Source organism: Limulus polyphemus, unplaced genomic scaffold, assembly GCF_000517525.1.
Source record: "Limulus polyphemus unplaced genomic scaffold, Limulus_polyphemus-2.1.2 Scaffold323, whole genome shotgun sequence".
NCBI classification, from domain to species: domain Eukaryota; kingdom Metazoa; phylum Arthropoda; class Merostomata; order Xiphosura; family Limulidae; genus Limulus; species Limulus polyphemus.
In genome coordinates, this window is record NW_013665933.1 from 450,846 (window position 1) to 473,065 (window position 22,220).

The 22,220-nt window shown below is 32.1% G+C and overlaps 2 protein-coding genes across 3 annotated transcripts in view; one reads left to right on the forward strand and one right to left on the reverse strand.

Moving 5' to 3' along the window:
• The window catches only part of LOC106457387, a 36,887-nt gene extending 32,148 nt beyond the window's left edge, over nucleotides 1–4,739 (forward strand). Inside the window, exons 10-11 of the mRNA XM_013916798.2 lie at nucleotides 1,328–1,436; nucleotides 3,240–4,739. Of these exons, the coding sequence (XP_013772252.1) occupies nucleotides 1,328–1,436; nucleotides 3,240–3,326 (196 nt within the window). The 3' untranslated portion in view covers nucleotides 3,327–4,739. The remainder of the gene's footprint in view (nucleotides 1–1,327; nucleotides 1,437–3,239) is intronic.
• Nucleotides 4,740–4,823: 84 nt separating this feature from the next.
• The window catches only part of LOC106457384 (swi5-dependent recombination DNA repair protein 1 homolog), a 29,011-nt gene continuing 11,614 nt past the window's right edge, over nucleotides 4,824–22,220 (reverse strand). Inside the window, exons 2-5 of one of the 2 annotated variants that reach the window (XR_002610147.1) lie at nucleotides 16,427–16,561; nucleotides 11,584–12,042; nucleotides 8,714–8,966; nucleotides 4,824–6,549 (exon numbers count right to left, since the gene is read on the reverse strand). Coding sequence is in view for 1 of the 2 variants with exons in the window: in XM_022383287.1 (XP_022238995.1) it covers nucleotides 8,775–8,966; nucleotides 11,584–12,042; nucleotides 16,427–16,477 (702 nt within the window). In the remaining variant the exon portion in view is untranslated. Of the gene's footprint in view, nucleotides 6,550–7,305; nucleotides 8,967–11,583; nucleotides 12,043–16,426; nucleotides 16,562–22,220 lie in introns of those variants that run through there. The other variant, XM_022383287.1, reaches the window with a different exon arrangement.

Consider the following 22,220-nt stretch of genomic DNA (forward strand, 5'->3'; position numbering starts at 1 on the left):
ATTACTTTGTATGCAAGAGAGTAAGTTCATAAGGAAATGAGCATGAACATGCTTGAGTTGAAAGAATAAATTATTTTCCAACATTTTGCTTCTGAGTAAATACAAATCCTATGATTTGTTATAGAGCAAAAGTATCTCTCATGTGTGCAGTTAAAAGGTTTACTCCAATTTTATTATTGTGAAATTTGAAAAATTTAACACCAAGAGCAAGCTTACAGCTGTGCTTTTCAACTTATAAATTACAATATTTTAGCTGTTTTTTTTTGTTGTACAATGTGATTTAGTGTCAAAATTTACCATTGTCATAAGACAGTCTTAGAAATCTTGATTATATTGTTTAATAATGTATTACTGTCCAAATTTATCATAGAAAAGTGGCTAGGATTATCTCATTAACAATCAGTTTCTGACTCAACAGCAGAAAATTACTATTTTGGTAAGTGGTGGGGTGTCCCATAAATGCAGGATGCCTAAGAATAACATATGTGGTTGTGTAGGGCATGATCAAGGGATCATTTTGCCATACTGTTTTCTTTGTTCTGAGTAGTCATTAATATGTTTTTATCCTACCAAAATGTACCATCTACAAGCTATGGTCATGTTATTTTGTCATTATATTAATACTCCTCTTATTCTTGTATTTTATTCAGAAAGAGTTTTTGTATTCTCTGTTCTTGAATTGTTCTCCTCTGCATAGTTGAGATTTGTACCACACCAAATCACCTTCACTTTCTTTCCCATTTGAGGGCAAGTTGTCAGATACACCCAGAAATTTACTGCTCCTGTGTGCAGACATACTACTCTCCAGGTGCTTGATCTCCTCTGTTGATACTTCTTTGACCTCTCTTATGGGTTTTTGAGCAGTTTGTGTGCCATCTTGATCACATCCACACATGCTTCATTTGTAACATCTTTGACATTTACAGGTTAGGTTGGAATCTGGCTTTCTTTCCATCTTGACAAGAACAAACACTTCGAGATTGTGGCTTATTGGCTCAGCAGTTCCTCACAGGTTTCACAAAAAGTTTGGGAATGATGAGTATTCCATAGATAATGTACTAAAATAATGCCATGATCATTGTCTAAATTAGGGTAAAAAAATCATCCAACACTGACAACTCTTTGGATGTTATTCAGTCATACATTGACATATAATACTGGATTCCTCATAAAATAATGCATATTTCTGTAGATTTTCGGAGAAAAAAAAAACAAGACTAAATGCCAGATATGATTTCTATGAAGTTCCCTATCCTTTCTGCTGCTGTTGGGCTGTAGTGTTTTTTAAACAGTGATATAAACTGACAAGTTTTTCTTTTGTTTTAAGCCCAACACAACCTGGTATTGAAAGGATGACATCCAGTAAACATAGCTTTACTCTGGAATCTGAAAATGACTTTCCATCTTTATCTGTCTCTGCTTCCAGAGTAAATCAGGTAATTAATATTAATTTTGTGATATAGTGAACTTTTCAGAATGAGTAAGTGATTAGTTGAAAATAATTTACCACAGATAATAGTCTAAGGTGTCTTGAAATAAAGAATTTTGTGAAAATTTTGTCCTATATTTATAATCTAGTTTTCATTTCTTTAAAACTTCCCCAACAGGATTTACTATGATAATTGCTTAGTCATGAGACTGCTAGTATGTAGTTTTCTCTATAATTAAACACTAGAGAGGTCAAACAATATGCATCCAAGAGTAGTTTTTGGTAAGCATGCAGGTGGGTGCTAATTTTGAACTTTGCTTCCCTTAATCAATGTGAAGTTTATAATCTATACATTGTTTTGAAAATTTTTTTAAACATGATTAGGATTAGACTATTCCAGCCTTAACTTGAAGGTATCTAATTTTTTCATGTCGTTCAACTTCTTTTCTGAACTTGAAAGTTTATAACAAAATATGTACTATATCATATTTTATAAAAACTGTGTAGTGTTCTTTTCCCTAAAAGAAAAAGTAAAGTTAATGGGTAATTATGAGAGCATTTGATTATAAAAACCTTTTAATACATCATTATGGATAGTTACCTAGTCTTGATGCCAGCAAGTGTGCTTTAGGTACATTAAGAGTTGTATAATTGGGAAATTCCTATATTAATTTGTGTAGTTCTTTCAGGTGTTTACTTACGAATCTTTAGTATAATATTGGTGTGTTATCACAGAAATTTTGTATTTCAATAACTTGTTTTTAATAGTACTGATCTAATACCAGGTTATTATAGGTTTGAATTATACATTAAAAGTGCTGAAATTAAATCATGTAGTACTCCTCAGGAGCTGTGAAAGTAAGTATTATATTCTGTTATTATTGCTGTTAAGCATCAGTTCAAAACCTTTTTTTGCTGCTTGTTAAAAGTAGCAGATATCAATGAAACTGTAGACAGAATGAGTGTTTTATTTATTGGAAAAGTAAATGACTTCTTGTCTTTACTGAAGTTTCTGAAATTCAACAAATTGTATCCCAAAGATTTATTTCTTCATTCCACAGAAAACATTCATGCAAAGTTTTGATTGAGAGTTAAAAAATTAGCCAATTATTCAAGTAATGCACTTACTTTTCAACATCTAATTTTAATCAGAAAAATAGTAATTAAAATGTATGATTTAAAAACCAGTTAACAAGTATGTGACAGTGTTCAGGGTTTTCACACATTTATAAAATACTGGAATGTCATTGAAATAAGCATTTTTAAAATCCATGTATTACTAAACCTAGAAAATTTAATGAAGTTTTAAGATGTTCGATCTTGCAGACTTATAATGATAGAAACTGGGTTTTGATACCCATGGTGGGTAGAGCACAGATAGCACATTCTGCAGCTTTGTGCTTAACTATAAACAAACAATATGTTGGTAACTCATAAGATTTAAGTAAAGTGTGTAATATCAGAACAATTAATATTCTGGTTAAATAACATAATAGTACTATACTGAGATACTTTTATAAATGAAATTATATATAAATTGAAGGTAAATGTTTCAACATATATCAATACCACATCAGGTTATTGGAGTAATTATAATGGAAAATTACTATTTAGCAAATATAATTATTGTGTTATGTAATTTAATTTTAAAATTTAGGTACTATTCCTAATAGCAGGACATGAAAAAAACTGCTAAAGTATTTGTCAGGTATTTATATATTTATGAATTTCTTTTCCTGACCAAAACATGAAATATTTTTTGATTCACTACTCCCCACTTAAAACACTTTTATGTTTTTCTTTTGCACAGGAGAGCCAACAAAAAACCATAGGAGATAATCTACGTATGAGAAGAAAACGTAGTAAGAATGATCAGGAGTTCCCATTGCAAAGTTAAAATTATGAACAACTGGTATCTTTCTCGAAGGAAGAAATGGTTAACTGTATGGACATTGTTTTCTAAAATTTGTTTCCAGTGGATGTTATGAGACCTGGGGCACTTCATACTATACTTCATTAGGAAGATGTAGATCAGTAACATAAGTTTCCTTTTAGATCAGAAACTAGGCAAGTTTGTGTTTGTGAAATGTTGCAGATAAGTGTTTCTTGCTATTTCATTGATTTGTTTGAACAAACAATTATACTGGTTATCATTCCTTTGTAGTTTCTCTATTGAAAACATCCCCAGAAGCTTGAAACCTTTGCTATGCTACAACTTTACAATAAATCATTTTATAACAGAAATCTATTCAAAATTAAAAGTCTACAAACTAATACATAAAAAATTTGGAAAAAACAAACACGGTATAATTATAACAAGCAATGTTGTTTTCAGTTGAAGGACTTGTATAGTCCTCAGGGATCCCTGTCAAAGGTACCATTTTTGAGGGATCATGTTTTTAGTCACCTTTGCAGAAAATTTTGTACATCAAATTATTATATAAAAATTTTCAAATTGAACTTGTTTTAGGTGAAAAAAAAAAATTATTTCAAAAAACATGATCCCCTAGGTTCTCTCTCAAAATTAAAGTGAGGGGGTTGAAAGTTGAAGGAGGGTGTTTTTTTCTAGTCAAAGAGTGGCATTATTTAGATAATTTTGTTATAGATGTTTAATGGTTTGTTTTCAAGTGTCATTTAAGTTCCAGTAGCACTTTTAAAGGATAAATTTGATGCTTTCTTTCCTAGTTTGTACATTGTTTTAAGTTGTTAGCCTTTGTGTATCTCAGTACTAAAACAATTCTATAATTTTACCTGCAACACACTAATTTTCTTTATGCCACTGTTTGTTCTCTTTTGTTAAAATAAACCTAGATAGAAAGTAGGATTCAAGAACTTAATTTGATTACCTTCTACATCCCAGTAATGTGCATCTAAAGTATTTATTATTTGTAAAACCGTGTTAATTTTGAATAGATCAACCAAAGTTTCATCATCACTATGTTCCTTTATTCTCTTCTACTGCCATCTACTTACACTAACGAAGGAGAATCCATGCTTGATGCATTGTCCTTTTATTTGAAAGAAATACTAGATAAAGCCCTGTAATTTAAATGCATTCTTTCATCCACTTGAACTTTCAATGTGAAATCATTAATACTTTACTAGTTATAAATAAAACTCAAAGCAAATTTTTTATGGGATCTTTGTACAGGAAAGAATGCAAGAAACTTTAGATAGACATTGCTGGGCCTAAACTATTTTTGAATATTTGTCTAAATGAGAAAAGTATATATATAAAGAAAACATGCTATAGGAAGGTAAATTGCTGCTGACTTTTGAACTGATCAATAAAGAGAGAACTTCAGAAACCAATATTTGTTCATTATTGTAAATCATTCTAAACATTTTTTTTGAATGACTAGATACATTTTTATGTAAGTAATAAACCTACAATACAAAATTCTTAGTTAATTCAAGAAATCAGAAACATATAATCCTTTAAACCACTGTATTTTCAAATATGCTGAAGATTCTTTGGTAGCAACAATAGTAGTATATACATATATCCACTATAAATAGGGCTTGGGAAGGTTCATGATAACACTAAGGTAACTATGTATCTCATTGGCTACTGTGAATATTTTTTGCATTCTCTTCATTGTAGAAGCAGTGCTACAATTGGTTGTACATAGTTCTACAGCAATGGGTCAAACAAATACCAGCTGAAGAGAGAGCAGGGCATATTTATCTGTACATTAATCACCTAGTCAGAGCTAAAAGTGCCAAATTTTAAATGGGTTTTAACATATTTCTTGTGTATGGTTAAAATATGAAGACACTTGATGCATGAAGAAAAGCTAAATTTATTTTGCCAAAAGGATCACATCATGGATTATTGCAAGAAAGGTATTATTAACGAGCTCTGTGACAGTGCTGTCCATAATAAAAAATAAAACTTGAAGTTGATGCTGAACACTTACCAAACAAACAGGTATGAAATGTCAATATATTTGAAATAGAGAAGGCCTTTAGTGCAGCAAACATACAGATGGAACAGCTGGATAATGAAAAGCCATGAAGTTTCTTAATGATAAAAATTCCCAGTTGTGGAGCACTGCAAAACAGTGACACTCTCAGACAAGGCTCTTTCTAAAGTGTATTCAGCACACAAAGAATATTTAAAAGGCATACTGAAAAACTCTAAATCTATGTTTTGTACATTTTCATCCCACAGAGCTTGTCAACTACTAATTAAGAGGAACTTTCAGCTTATTTGGGAGATGCATTGCATCTTGATTCAGTTAACTATACAACAGTAGGTCAGGCTGTCATGAAAGTCTTGTGAAATATGTTGTTGATTTTAACTGTGTGTCTCCCATGGTGACAGACAATGCCAGCTCTATGTTAAAGGCATACAGAGTTACCTTGCAAAGTCTTCCTTACTACATTCATATTACTTGCAATATTCAGTGATCTGTAGCATGAAAATTTCCCACGTGTAAACAACTTTGTGGCATTGGTGAAAAAAAGATATTTAAATCTTGCCCCAGTAGAAAACTGCATGAAAGATCCGCAAGATACAGAACCTCTCAGCTTGTTCCCAGAGCCTGCTTTTACACAGTGGAAGGCCTGGATTAAAAGTGCCACATTCCATAATGATAATTTTGATATTTACAAAGAGTTTGTACAACAAGAACTTCAATTAACACCAGACACACAAGCTTTGAAAAACTGAAAGAACTGCTTGATACTGGAAGCATGACATGCTTTTCAGTGCTCAGTGTGTAACATGTTTCATGGACTTACTAGCATAGTTTGAATTCATTTGGCCTTCAACAAAGTAACTGATTTACTCTACTGGAGTGGATGGCAGGACAAAGCACATCACAACAAATCAGAAACACTGAATCAGCACAAGCAAGATGTATTTAGACAAACTATAGCAAAAATACAGTTTCCATTTTTTCCAGTCATCAGCAACCTTTATGAATACTATTCATATTCGTCACCCACAGTAAGCCTGCTTCTTGGATGTCATACCTTTGCCATTAAACTTTCACAGATAAAATCCAAGCATATAAATACCATGCCACTGAAAGTGACAAAAATGTCCATATTGTTGATTTCTGGCATGGTAAAATTTGCACACTGTTACCTTTCAGTTCCACCAAAGTGTCCTTCTGTAAGTAAATGTACATTATTAAATTATCATGGGATAGAGAAATTTTTCTGTGCAGCAAACCACATAATTATTCACATTACACTGACATAGTGTACAAAATGTCATAAAAAGAAACCTTTTTTACTTTTCAAATTGTACAGATTATTAAGGAAAAAAAGCTTTGATATTGTTTGGTTTTTACTGCACTGTCAGAGTTTACAGTTAGTGTGTCACCTGTATTTCAGATTGTAGGATTAAAGGCTGCAAAATATAATAATTACATAGCTTTTTCTTTGTCTCAACCTGGAAAAGTTTATTACTCAAGATTGCTTAAATAAATATCTAGTTTGACTGTTTATTTTATTTTTGCAGCCCCTTTTAAGCAGTACATGTTAACCTTTTGCAGCAGGCTCATGCTATTTTCACTTTTACAACAATACATGCAGTAAATATGAGATTTCTTAACGTATCCTCTCAAAAACTGGTAAGATTTCATTACAGATCATAAGTATCTTGAACACAAATAATGATGGTTTTATAAGTGTTTTAGAACCTCCTTAAAAGGATATGAAAAGTTGTTTTAAGGTAAATTTTTATATTTTATACCACTAACTCTAGTTATTATCATCAATGTACAATTCCATGAGATATAAAAAATACTTTTTAATTTTATGTAGAATATCTTTAAAGAGTTTCCATTTGTTAAATTTGTAATTTCATCTTTTTTTTTTTTCCTTTCACATATAATTAATTTTTAATGTTTTATTTTCCTTTCTTGACTTTTAGAACTTATTATTCATATCATCACAAGTCATCAGTGCCCTTGAGGCATTACAGTTTTTTTGTTTTTTTTAAATGTGTGCAACTCTTCGGCAAAATTTTCATTCAATGCGTAATATTATAAGCCTTGAGAACAGATGTGAAGAATGATGTATATTTAAAAAGTGATTAAACCTTTTAATTATGCATTTTAAAACAACTAATACACAATAGTAAGACCTAAATACAATTTAAACTGTATCTCTAACTATAACATACTTAGGTAAGAAACAACCAGAAGTGCTATAGTTGATCAAGCAGCCAACACACAATATTACTGTCAATTTCATGTACTCTGTGATGAAGACTTGGTGCCAATTTCAAAATAACCATTGTTAGTTTATACTGTAAAATGAGCACTTTCTAATTGTTATATACAAATTGTATGTAATGTCTACATAGAAGGGATAAAGCTTAAACGAGTCTGTTGAAGGTGGCTATGGCAGCTATCAGGTGTTCAAAAAATTTATTGTTTTAATTGTATTAATTCAGAGTACTTTGAAAGGAATGAGTCAAAAGGTTATGTAAGCATCTTAGTGGCTAGACATACATCTACTCTATTACCATTGTCTTATTGAAGATACAGAAAGCCAAAGTAGAGATTTTTCATAACACACATTATAATATTAAATTCATTCATTTACATTGATATTAAAAGTGCTTAATTAAATTTTGAATGTAACAGTGATTTGTGCAGAAAAGCGTTTAAAAAGGCTCCCATCGTGAAAGGGTTAAAAGATTGTTTCAATGGTGACTTTCAGAGTCACAATGTATATTTTAAATAATTTACTCGCTAAGCTAAATGGTAAAATACTTATTTTATTAACATGCCTTTGATTGTGGGGTAATAATGTTTGTGAACTATTAATATAACATATGGTAAGCAACTTTCATCAACTGAAAATGGTTCATCATTGATTTGACTTCTTTGTAATAAATGACAGTTTTGGACACACCATGAAATTTGTTGTCCCTACATATACATCTTCACAAGGTAACACCAAATAGAATATCCCAAAATTGTTATAGCTGCCATGTTTATCTTTTGATGGACAAGGCAGCTGTGCATGCTTACTTGTATGAACAATTAAGATAGAATTTACATTAAGTTTGAAAAATGTTTAAAATATATATTTCTTTTTTTTACTGCTGTAACTGGAAACAGTAACATAGTACCAAAGAAATACTGCCTGTATGTATCATGTTGTAAAACTGTTCACTCATTCACTTTGTATCTGACAATATTTACAATCAATTTCAAGGAAAGGTTTTAAACAGTTATCTCTGGGAGCTCCTGCTTGTTTCCAATAATGCTGTGTTCTACAGAGTGACTTCAGAAAGATATGGAGATAAAAAAAACTTACTTGATGTGGTAACTTCAACAGGAAGTAAAGTAAATATTACTGAGAGAATAAAGTCCATAGATCAGGCTGATATATAATCAAAAGTCATATCTTCAGCAACATAACCTAACAGTTTATGATCAATCTGCAAATGATTGATGAGATCAGTGATTAAAGGTCTAGGTTCAGGCATCCTTTGGTGTAGATCTTGTACTGCTTCTTGTGTTATTCGTCGCCATTTAACAATAAGCTGCTCAAACGTTGCTGGATCATTCTAGATTAGTAATATGTTTTTTTAAGTACATCATTCACACTTGTAAACATATGCAAGTTATAACTTTTTTCAATATATTTCATTGGGTTCTCCCTTCCATCAGTGTAATCTTCATTAAAATGTTACAAATTTTGAATGAAAAATAGGCCAGAAACCAAAAGTTAAAGAGAAGGGGATGAAATATAACATTCATGAGAACTGTTCAATGGGTTAGGGGTGTTAACTATCTAATCACTCTTTAAAGATGTACCAAGTAAACTACAAATCATATTATCTTACAAACTTTTTAAAATACTGGTAGCTTTATATCCTAATGTACCTAAGAATATTCCTTTTAAGATAAAAACACCATCTCATGGACTAAAATATGCCAGCAACCTTTAGGAATACATCAAGGAAACCTGATATAAAGAGATCAGTAATAGAAAGAACATAGGCCTGACTGGAAGGAGGGTTTATTTAACCAAATATTCCTTCCATTAAAAACAATGTAATTAAAATGTGTTTTCTCGCCTTTGACAGATAATTATATTAATCAGTGGAAGCATAATGGTTCCTACTATAGGTGGACTGTAATCTGATATAAATGTGACGACAAATCACAAGTTCTCAGATCTCTGGAAACTGACTAAAATCATTGTTATAGCATACAGATGTAGCCAGGACTTCAACAGTTAAAGAATTTGAAGGTATCTGATAGAGATGTTAAGGGAATTGATGGTACTTATGCATCATCCTTAATTGTGATAAACGGTAGAACTAGGCAACACAAATATAGATTTTGGCAGCATTGAAGTTGTCTTTAGCTTAAAGTTTTACTTTTCTAATAGGGTGGTTGACCTTTGGAATGGGGTGCCATAAATTTAAGAAAAGGCTCAATAAATATTTGAATGATAAGGGCTGGCTTTGATTTTCTATCCACAAAACAAATTATGAAGTCTTTAAAATGATATTTACTGAATTAAAAAGATGAGGATAAGTGGCTGTTAAGCAGATAATCTGATTAACCTTGTATAATTTTAGTCAATTATTTGTAAATAACAGAAATTGTGAATTTTGTTTAAACACTTGAGATATTATCTCTTTAAAGATGTGATATTTTTAACTGCAGGTTTAACATGTTGGTTTTTGCAATTCAAACCTGAAAAGACAAGAACATGTAAATTTCAATGTTATATATATATAAAACAGAAGCCTGCCTCTTCTTTCCATCCTTCTATGGCGTTGAGTTAACATACAAAATTAAAATCTACAATGTTTACGCTATGTACTAAGAAAATCTACATCAACTAATATATTAATATACTATAAATTACCCTTCATGAGAGTAATTTACAATAAATATGAAAAAGGAATAATACTTATTTTGGTATAATCTTTCTGACTTTAAACCCCCATATTAGGCCATTACAGTCATACCCTTTAAATTCAGATTTTTTGTTTTGCTTTGCAGGTTTGGTATAACTTGATCAAATAAATTTGTTATGGGGTGAAATTAAACAACATACAGTTGAGATCATAGTCATTTAAGCCTTTTAGCTTTTGCACCTGTACTGAAAGTAGACTCAAACTTTTTCATAACACATTAAGTGAAATATCAACCAATCATAAATCATATTGATAGCCAGCCCATTCAGGTTTAGAAACAAAAGCCATCTAGCCAAGAATGTGTATCTAAAAAAGTAATGGAGAGGAAGATTTTCTTATTAGTATGCCACCCTCACGACATAAAAGAAACAAACCATGGGTAAGTTTGTATGTAAATTATACCTGTAGGTGAAGATGAAAGCAAGAAAAAATAATAACAAATAACATTCTGATATAAAATTCTTGCCAAGCAGAAATTTAAGTCTAAATATAATACCAGACTCACTGTTCATTAAACAAGTGAAAACCACATATTTTGTACACTTCATATCTTTTAGCATTGCTCATGATGGGAATGCAAATACAGAAATTAAATTCCTATTCTGTTCAGATTCAGGTTTTTTTTTAGGCTGTCATCACTGTTTACACTTATTATACCCTATTGTTATACAACAACGATTTCCGTGAAACGTGATTACAAAGAGCACATCAAAAATACTTCTGATAGCATTTTCAACCAAAATATGACAGCTATATATATATAAATTTGGAAAATGATAAAACATCCACAGAACTAAGCATATCATAAGCTTGTAAATATGTCGTCAAAAGCACTAATGAAATAATATTTCAAAAGTTTTTATCCATCCTAATGGAGACAACAGGCTATATAGTTACAAAGGTTATGGGGAGAGATAAGCAAAAAGAAAGGTCAAAAATTAACGTTTTGAAATAACTCAATTCAAGAATTTTGGATTTAAGTTTTCTAATGTAAAATAATTTTATTTCAGACTTCACATTAAGCATGTTTAAAAGTACCACTCTAAATGTATATAAACGTTTAGACTGTTGAAATATATCTAAACCAGCAATAGTTTAAATAGTTATAGTACTTGTCAAAGATAATTCATGTGTGATTTTTAATAGAAATCTTTTGCAGGAAGATGTTTTACCTTACATCTCACACAGGTCTACAAATGATTGTTATATGAGGATAAGCTTTAAGAGATAAATAAATTATAAACAATACCTTCAGCCGGTACACCTTCACCATCTTTAATTTTCTCAAGATGTCTTCCTTTTTTGCAATTTGTCCTTGAAGTTCACTTAATCTGCACAGCAACTTACTTGAAGTACTGTCATGCAAGACATTTGTAGATACATTCACTGTTATGGTGTCAGTCTTGGAAACAGCTACTAATTCATTCATTTCTGTTACAGGAGAGTTGTACTGTTTGTGTTTCTTGTCAGTCTTGGAAACAGCTACTGATTCATTCATTTCTGTTATAGGAGAGTTGTACTGTTCGTGCTTCTTGTCCATGGTGGACATACTATGTTTATCGACTACATTCTGTTGAGGTGATATACATTTTGAATTGTAAATGGTGTTATGTTTAGTATTTGGTGTAGTCGGCTCCTGGCTGACTGACAGTGGAGAATAACGAAGACGTCCTAAGCGCCGTAATCGTTCTTTCAAGCTAGTACTCATCTATAACATGGATAAAGAAGTAACAACTGAAAATATTTGTTAGTAATAAAGTAGGTAACTTAAAAAAAACAATAGAGGCAAGTTACATAAAAAAGCAAACCCTGTAAAGAACTAATGTAAAAAAGGATAAGATAAAAATGAGGATTTTTTCTTTTGTAACTGGAACAGTTAAGCAACATGAGTATAAAAAGGGACCAAGTTTTTCCCAAATATTTTCAACTTATCTACCTTTACATTACTTCTTTACAAGGTTTACCTATTATTTAATTTTACTTTTTTTTTATATCACATCCTTATATAGCTGACTTCTTTATTCTAACTTGGCTGTTTTTGTACAAGTAAAATGTTTCAATCAAATACTACTACTTTTTCTTTTGATTATTATTTTAAAACTATTTAGAAATAACATTCCATCCAAAGTGAGAGTGGTATTTGAACCCCATCTTTCACAAGAAGCTATCAACATACAAGTATAGCACTGTAGACCAAGAAACATTTCTCTCACTTCAGATTTTCAACATGACTCTAGAGCAGGGGTGGGCAAAATATGGTCCACGAGCTGTCTAACATTCCTATCCTGCCTGCCATGACTCCGGACAATTGTGGAAAGAACAGAATGGGGTCTTTATACAATCAATGTTGGGGTAATTTAATTAATATAGTAGAAGTGTGCAGCTTACAAAAATTCATAGTGTCCCCCCCCTGCAGAAATTATTGCCTACCCCTGCCCTAGGGCCTCACGTCATCAGTTGTAATCTAATGGCTTTGGAGAGCAATCTACAATTAAAATTATAAAAAAATATATTAATATATATCTTAGGGTTGTTTGTTTGTAATTAAGCACAAAGCTACACAATGGGCTATCTGTGCTCTGCCCACCACGGGTATCGAAACCCGTATTCTAGCATTGTAAGTCCGCAGAAATACCGCTGTGCCACTGGGGGGCTATCTTATGGTTGTCAAACCTTAATTCAGACTAATATCTACTAGTGTAATTTTACCAATCTTCCTGAAGAAAACTTAACATATTTTAACTGCTTGTTTCTTTTATACTAAAGCAGATATGAAGGAACTCTTTTTTTTTTAATGTGACTTAAGAGTGTTTAGATCTGTTTAGAAACATAAAAATAGTAGCATTCCTCATTTGGAATAGCTGTGATAATACTCCGGATTTGGGCAAAAGTTTGCTCCTCTTAATGGAGTCATAACAGAGTTATTCTATTCTTGTAACTTGGTTGGAGTCACCTTCATGCCAGTACTTAAGGGAAAATGTGGTTAATATAACAACTGATGGTTGTGAAAACCAAATCAAAATGGGTAATATAATAACTGAAGGATTAAGAACAAATATCATTGAAGAAGCTACTACAAATGTAAAAAAGGTATTACAACAATAAGATTGAAAAAGTATAGGGGATTTTGACAACAAAATTGAAGTAGTACAAAAGAACATCAGTGAAGTAAAAAGGTAAGTACATAAGATTATCAATGCCAGGTAAAACATATGGAAAATGAACTGACAAATGCAAGAACCAAACCAATCACATTTCTCTATCTACATCTGTTTGCAAGTTTCAATCCCAAATACCATGAATATGGAAGAGGAGAACCCATTCACTACTATTGTTGTGTCACTGATGGCTATAGCACTTTCTTAGAATACTCCAGTTATATCACAACCTTATTAAGATACAAAACATCATCACCCAAATGAGAAGCCAACAGACTATAATGGAAATGTACCATGGGGGATATGATAAGAACATTTGAAATTATTTCCAAAGTCGAAGGATGGAATAGTGGACAACAAACTATTCAATTTACTGTCCATTTTAAAGGACCAGCCTTAAGAACATTAAGCACTCTTTAAGCTCAAAGCCAAACAACTAACAATATTGGTGTCTACCATATTAAATAGGTTTGAGATACACATCAGAAGAAGTTTCCAAAGCAAAGGAAGGATGAAACTTTTACCAAATTTGCTTAAGATGTGGAAAGGCTTGCCCAACTCTCTTACCTAGATTCTCAAGTTAAATGATGGATTAATTGGTACATGACAACCAATTCACAGGTGCCATAGTAGATGAGGATATGCAATTTAGGCAAAAGTGAATTATGTGTACATCTTTAAAGGAAGTTCATCGGTTGATGACAGACTTGGAATCAATTATAGTTGCAGATAACTAAATTCACCATCCACGAATTATCATCATATTAGGTAAAATAGTATATAAGCACCAACTCTCTCTGATAAAGGTACAGAATAGCTGAAATGATTCATTAGACAAGTGTTAACTCAGAATGAAAAAAGTAAACAACATGATAGAAGGTGTTTCAATTGCAACTATAAAGGCCACATTGCCAGAAACTACAGACAAAAGAATTTAATTAGAGAGCTTTTAACTAGGCTAGAAAAAGTAAACCAGAGGATAGATGGTATTCCAACTGTAATTTAAAATAACATATTGCTAAAAATTGCTTACAAAGGATGACATGAAAGGGAAGTTGCTATAAGTGTAGAAAATATCGACATTACATGCAAGATTGTTGTGAAACAGTCACTGATAATGAAAGAAGGAGATTACAACATCAGGCAGAGAATAATCCATCTGCCCTACTAGAAATGAGGAATGTATCATTTAGATAAACCAGTAGATGAATCAATGGGTTTACTGATGAGAAGCCTTGCATTATTTTTATCAACACTTGTTCTACAGCTACAATTGTTCAATTTGATTTTATAATGAAAGGTGGAACCGTAAAATCATTATGACTATATAACAATTATATCAACCAAGGTCGGACTTCAAGCAACAACAAAGATGGCTGCACAGGGTAATGAAGACAGATGATCCAAAATGCAACAAAGCAGAATCCAGAAGAATAGACAGTCCAAGCAAAAATGTCATGTGTTGTGATTCCTTGGAAAGATGTCAACAGAATAATAGCCAACTGCTTAGCTTCACCAAAGATAAGTGGACCTGCTGGAGAACCAGAGGCTCCTGTTGAGATCACTGCTAGAGTATCAATAGGGATGTAACAACCACTGAATTTACTCAAAACATCTTCCCTGAGAAAACTCCCAAAGTGACAAGATAGCAAATTACAAGAGGTCCTCCTGTCTTCATACCATAAGCCTTGGAAAATAAAACCACCAAAAATATTTGGTGAATTGACAGTTGAGAGAGAGTAAACAAGATAATGAATAGTATTTTGTTTTGTTAATCAAAATTGTGATTGTACTTTTTTTAACACATTTAACTAATAATTTGAATGCCTATTTATGAATAACAATTTTTGCTAATTGTAAATAATGATTTTACAACTAGTTATGCAAGTTTAAGTTTAATAATATATTATTTTTTTCCTTCAATATATTAGGACTTTTAAAGGGACTTAATCATAATCCAGGGAGAAGGGTAGTGTTGTAGGCTATGTTTTATATTGTTTGCTAGAGGAAACTGTGGCATGATGTAATGATGATGTGTAACACCTAGAAGGGTAGTGTTGTAGGCTATGTTTTGTATTGTTTGCTAGAGGAAACTGTGGCATGATGTAATGATGTGTAACACCTAGAAAATTTTGTGAGGTTGAGAGAAAAACAAATATTGTATAAAAAAGATCAGAGTCAATTGGTTAGCGTACTGACTAGTTAGTTTGTAAATTGGTGTTTGTAAAGTGAGTATGTTAGCGAGCTAGTTTTGAATTGTGTTATAGATATGAGAGGAAATTTAATAAATAAGTGACTGTTTAGTTTTAGTTTTATTTGTGAGTTATGGCTATCAATGAAGGTAACCTGTACATCTTACATATTACAAGTGAATAAATAAATCACTTTTGTTACTATTAAGTGGAGTGGATGTTTGCATTATTGTTACCAAATAATCAAAAAGAACTGGCTAATCAGTAGAAATCATTACAACAGTAATATATCCTAAATTATGTTTCCTTATCTAAAATGTCAAATATTTAAACAAATAAATGAAAATCCCACACCTTACACAAATCTTCTTTACATTAATTTTGACTACTACACATCAGGTATGCTTACCAAAATATTTACAGGAATTATAATCTTACCAGGTAAAATAATATAGAAACACCAACTCTCTCTGACGAAGGTCAAAGAAATTTATGAATAATACACATCCTAAACTCTGTTGAAATATAATGCATGTAAAGAAATACTACACATTACTGATGATCACACCACTATTGACCAACCAATGTCTGGTATATGTTATTAAAAAACTGTACATGCTCCTATTGACATACCAATGTTTTATATTGTGATAATAAGTACAATGAAAGAATGTTTGCTGTTGTCAAGACCTATGTACTTTAGTTTCAATGTACAAGCAAAGTTGACATAAAGTTTATTTACCTGTTTTCCTGCCAAATGAGGTGTGCCACATAATCCAGGAGATTTATCCATTTTCTAATTGATATTTATTCTTCATAGATCAAGCACATTACAAGAAAATATACATTATAATATCCTATATTTTTTTTCTTCATCCTGAAAATGAAAGATTAAAAATTAATAAACCTACAGTCAATTATTAAGATAAAAAATAATTTTGACATGACTGAGAAAATCTGTAATATATAGGATGAGGCAAAAACTGACTATCACCAGAAATTATATATTTAGTATCAAAATATATTAAAATATTAATGGTTAATCTCATTTTCCTGGCAATGATTAACATGCGTTTTGATGATTTTTTAAATTTGCATTGGTTAGTTTTCAATATATAATAGTGTAAAATAAATATTAGTTCTCAAGACTTTGGGCAAGTTACTTTTGCCTCACATACACATTTTATTCAGATTCAGTAATTAATTCTGAAAAATTAATCAAAACAAGAAAGAAACTGCAATAATTTCTTAATTTTATCTTAACAGAATCCAGATGATTTGGATACAAAAATGGTTCTATACATTTAATACACAAAATTCTGTGGTCATAAATAGTAATAAAACATGACTTCATTTGATTAGACCTAGAATTTGCTATACTGTAGATACTAGTCTCATTGCAGTGTTTCATAACATACAAAAAGGTCTTACAACAGCGTCTAATTATCCTAGAGACCTTGGACATATAGATAGCAGTGTTTCATAGATAATGTTACAACTATACATGTGTAGGCACAATTACCATTACATGCTACTAATGTAGTATATTAGTCTACAATACAAATGTATAGTATGGTGATATATCAGTCAGTTAATAAAATATCTCAAGTTAAACAGATAAAGTAACACTTACTAAATAAAAATTAATTATGATTGCCCATTTTATTCTACACATGTGGAGACTGTAAGGCCTCCTATATTAGTGAAACCAAGCATCACCTTAAAGTATGAGCATTTCAACATATGGGCATATCTATAAAAACTGGAACAAAAGTTACAAACCCTCCAAACTCCACTATCTCCCAGCACAATACAGAAACAGGTCATCTGATTTCTCTCTCCAATTTTAAAATTCTCTCAGCTAAATATGATACTGAACTTCTAATAAAAAGAGACATTATACATAAAAATTCTTCTTCCATATCTAAATAATGTTGTTACGTCTCTGTTCGTTTGTTAATTTTCCGTATAATTTCTTTCGGATGAAACTTTAGCGATACAAGTCCTTTCTTAAATAAAACTAGTTTATTCTTTCTCAATACAATTTTGCAATATACTTAATTTCACTTTAACTTAAACACACGCTATAATTCACAACGATTCACGCATTTTACTTACGGTCACTACCGCGCTTGATTCAATTGTCCGTCTCTATCTCTGCCTGTCTGCAATTAATTATCTATGCCGTCACTTCTTGCCGGTCTTATATATACAAAATAGAGGGCGTCTAGCAAACACTCGAGCCTTCAGGAACAATAGAGATACTCATTACGTGTTACCAGCATCACGTGACTTCCGCTGTCGTAACAATATACATTCTTCACTTAATTTAAATCTATTTGAATTTAATTATTTCATTTGTGCTATGCAATTTTCATTTTCTCGTTATACTTTTTATATTCAAATTGTTTACTTATGTATTACAAATTATAACATATTTCTGTTGTAATTACCATTGCGTTTGTTTTGTATCTCTAGATTACTGATGATGGAATTTTGAAGATCCTGAAACCTTTAATAAATGCTTCCTATTATTATGTCTGTGTTTTGCTGTATTATTAAATTACATTTTCCAAAAAATGAATCAATTACTATCATTACAATAGTTTTACTGCCTAAATATAAACAGAAATGCCAATAACTGTAGAAATGAGAAATAAATAATGCATACCACAATGGCGTGTATGTTGTAATCAGAAATAACTATTTCCTACTTAACTTTTAAAAAAGGCCCCAATGTGTATAATGTATGTAGACAGTAAGTTCCCAGAAACTCGTATTATAATTCAATCATTTGGTTTAAACAAATTTCGATGTTAAGACCACATAGGAAAAGTGTATAAAAGCTAGTATGTCATTTTCTAGGGCACAGATTTGCAAAAGAGTAGTTATTAGGGACTGTTAACTGGAGAATAGCAAGTTACAGAATGTGTTTATGTTTCTCTTCAAACTCTGACTGAGTATCATAAAGAAAGAGTCAAAACATAGAAAGTACACAACAACAGCCTTTAGCAACAAACAATAACCAAAAGTTACAAAACAAGTGCAAATTTGATATTGGGTGTTGAATTAATAAGAGAGAGAAGTGGAGAAACCTTTTAATAGACTTTTCTTACCAGAAGTGTGATTCCTTTTGTAAACTACACTGAAAAATGTAAAATAAAAACAACCCTATTAAGATAAAACTCAAGTGCTTAAAATCAAGTTAAGCAAAAATTAAGGCATGCACATGTTACAAATGTTAAGGTTACAATCCAGTACATGTTAAAAGCTGAAAGTTAACATTAGCAAAAGTTACTCTCACAAGGGCAAATCTGGCTATAATACAAAACAGTAACATTAAAAAAAACAGATTTTCACACAATCACACCTTATATATGTCAGCTTTCATCCACGGTGATTCTAGGACAAAGTCATGGCAGCCCTAGGCCATTATCCAATTTCATTCACAGAAAAGACAACCATCTATCACAAAACATCACAAGTTAAGTTTCCTTTAAGAAACTAATTGCCAATTAGTGAATCCATGTCTCATGTGACCAAAAGAATATTTGTGTTGTTTTGTTTGTGCAATTCTCTGCATACAAACTGAACTGAAAGAAAATAGAGGAATTTCAAAAAATTTACATATTAACTAAGGAGGAAGCTAATGCACCCTACAGTCCTGTACCTCACTAATATGCTTAACCAAGTAGTAAGAATTATCAAAACCATTAATTTTCACAAAGGAGAAGAGCTAATACCACAAGTTCTGCATCATCTGATAATTAAATCAAAAGGAAAAGACTTGCAATCAATTGTTTCCATAATAAAGCAGTGTTTTGAGATAGATTAGCAACAGAGAACACAACAAATGAAAAAAATGAAGATAGTCAGAAGGGATAAGAATATTATCATAAACAGGAAAAGTGAGGGCTAAAAATGCAGAGTCACAAAAATTCTGATTGGTCAGGAAAACTCAATCAAAAGTGTGAGTTAAAGTCTTAATGTCCAGGTTACAAAAATACTTGATCAAAGAAGTTCCTTCAGGTCCAAAGTGCAAAAATAAACCTATGGTCAAATTCCATGTCTAAAGGCTTACACGTGTTCACGCTTAACTTGCCTGTAAAACACAATCCTTTCTACCTATGGACAGTTCAGTCAACACAGACATCCTTGTGTCTTGAGTTTGACCTAAGCCTCAGCTATGCTTTCCAAGATTGTCATGGCCATGATAACAGTCGACAGCATTTTCTCCACAACTGTCTAATTTATAGAATCAGAAAAAATCTGGGATAAAATAAATGGGGAGAGAGACTACAATGTAAATACCGCCATTAATAACTGACTATGACTGAACACTACACAAATGCTAAATCCAGTTCTTTCACCCAAAGAAATTTATTAACATTTTCCTTACCTGAAAATGTATTTCGATAGATACTTTTCTCTACACACAGAGTTATCTGCCTTTGAGATTTGCATGCCACTAGCTTTTAGGCAATTCCCACTTAATCTCACAAATTTTCTTGTAAATTGTGCTGCTGCATAATTATATTGTTATGCAGTAAAAGCACTCCACCAATAGGAGGTCAACAAAACTTCACTATGCACTAACTCCTTCTCCTAACTCCTCAACAGAGCAAGTATGTTTAAAGTGCACTGGAAGTGGGGAGGAGTGTGGGAAGAGGTGTCTATCAAAAATATATTTTAAAGTAAGGAAAATGTTATTTTCTGAGATGATACACACCTTTTCACACAGAGAGCTAGAATCCACACATTGATATGATGGAGAGACCAGTGCAAAATTTACCTAGATGAGCTTGCTTCAGAAAATGCCCAAAGAAAACACATGGAGGGTGACACCTGATTGTGAGATAGCAAATTCTATATTTTTCTATGGTTATGTTTATCCTTCATTTATCATTTCCTTCAATTGTTTAAGTTATCTATAAATTTTTAGTTGCATTAAAACACCAATTCACCTTCTAGCTCAACAGTTGGATTTGAGTAAATATGTATGTAAGATGAAACTAACACCAGCTTCCCTAGCGGTGACTTACAGATACTATTAATGTAGCATAAAATTGTGTAAATTTATGATCACATGACATGTACTCTAGTGACCTAGTCAATGAATATATACCCTGCCAGAAGCTTCACTAAGAGAGAGAGTCACAAGATAGTTCGTGAACAATACAGTTAGTGAATTATTGCTATTTATTACTCAATATTGTTATTAACATTGAAAGGTACTTTTGTGTTTTTTGGAATTAGGGTTTTTCATTCTGGTTCTTTTTCCTGATTCCATTATTTGAAATAATATTGATATTTATGATATATTGTTCATTAACATTAGCATCAAGTCCTGGCCAGGCAAGTGTTTATTTTCTGTGTTTTGGTAAGTGTTAAATTTATTTCCAAATAAATTGTTTTTTGTTGTTTTTTAACCTTGATTGTAGTGGTGTGTTTATTTCAGACCATTACACGATGGCAGGAACTCCTTAGTGGCACACTCATGGGAGACTGTATCTCATCTCTTCAAGGGTACAGTCTTCGCCCAGAATAGAAGGGAGGTAGAGGCAAACAAACCCCATGAATCATGGGTTGAGCAGAATATGGCTATCTGTGTACTTTGACAAAAGAGGTCAGACAGCCAATATGTGTAGTGTGGTTGAGATGCATTCAGGCCATACCTAGTGCACACCTCAACTCTACCATCAGACATTATTGGACTGACTGGAGGAAGAGGAATCTCAAGGAATATTGAGCTGAAGACGGAAAATCTGAAAGTGAGAGGTACGAGCTAAGGAGCAATGAATGGCACAAACAGGACACAAAAGAGTCCGAGTTTGAATGATCGTAGAAGACAAAAGTAGAAGGAAGGACGAGGTGAAAAGGGAGCAGACTCCTTCCAGAGCAGCTGAAGACTTAGGGAGGAAAAACCAGTCTGTAGAAATAAGAAATTAAGGACAATGTAAATGGTACAGGATGAGTTGATAACATAAAAATCTAAACAACAGTAGCCACAGGCAACAAGTTAGAGAAATATGTCTAAAGAGAAAAGTAATAGAAGTTGTAAGTTGCCAACAGCTTGAAGGGGTGTGAGTAAGAGCTTGCAGGATGATACTGAGATCCCAGTCGAGCATGGGGATAGGGTGAGTGTATCTATGGAGAAAGAAGGACAGGAATAAGGTGGAGAGAACTGGGGAGAAAACACCTTGTGATATCTAGAAAAGTGATATGTTGAAGACAAGGCCACCCCAAAACCAGCAATGGTGGAGACAGCTGGATCCTGTTGAACAGCCAAGTAAAAGGAAGGGATAGATGTACCAGGCAGAAAGATTCCTGGAACAGGAAAGTAAAATATTACTAGACTGGAAAGTCCAGTTCTACAGGCAATGGACCAAAAAACCCAAACATGAAGGTGAAAGGAAAAGATCCCTAGATGGAAAAGAGATGTTGAAGCAATAGTGTAAAATTTGCAGCGGAAGAGGAAGTTGGGTTGTCAGGTGACATAGAAGAGGAAACCCAGGTTAAGCCAAACAGAGAGGTAC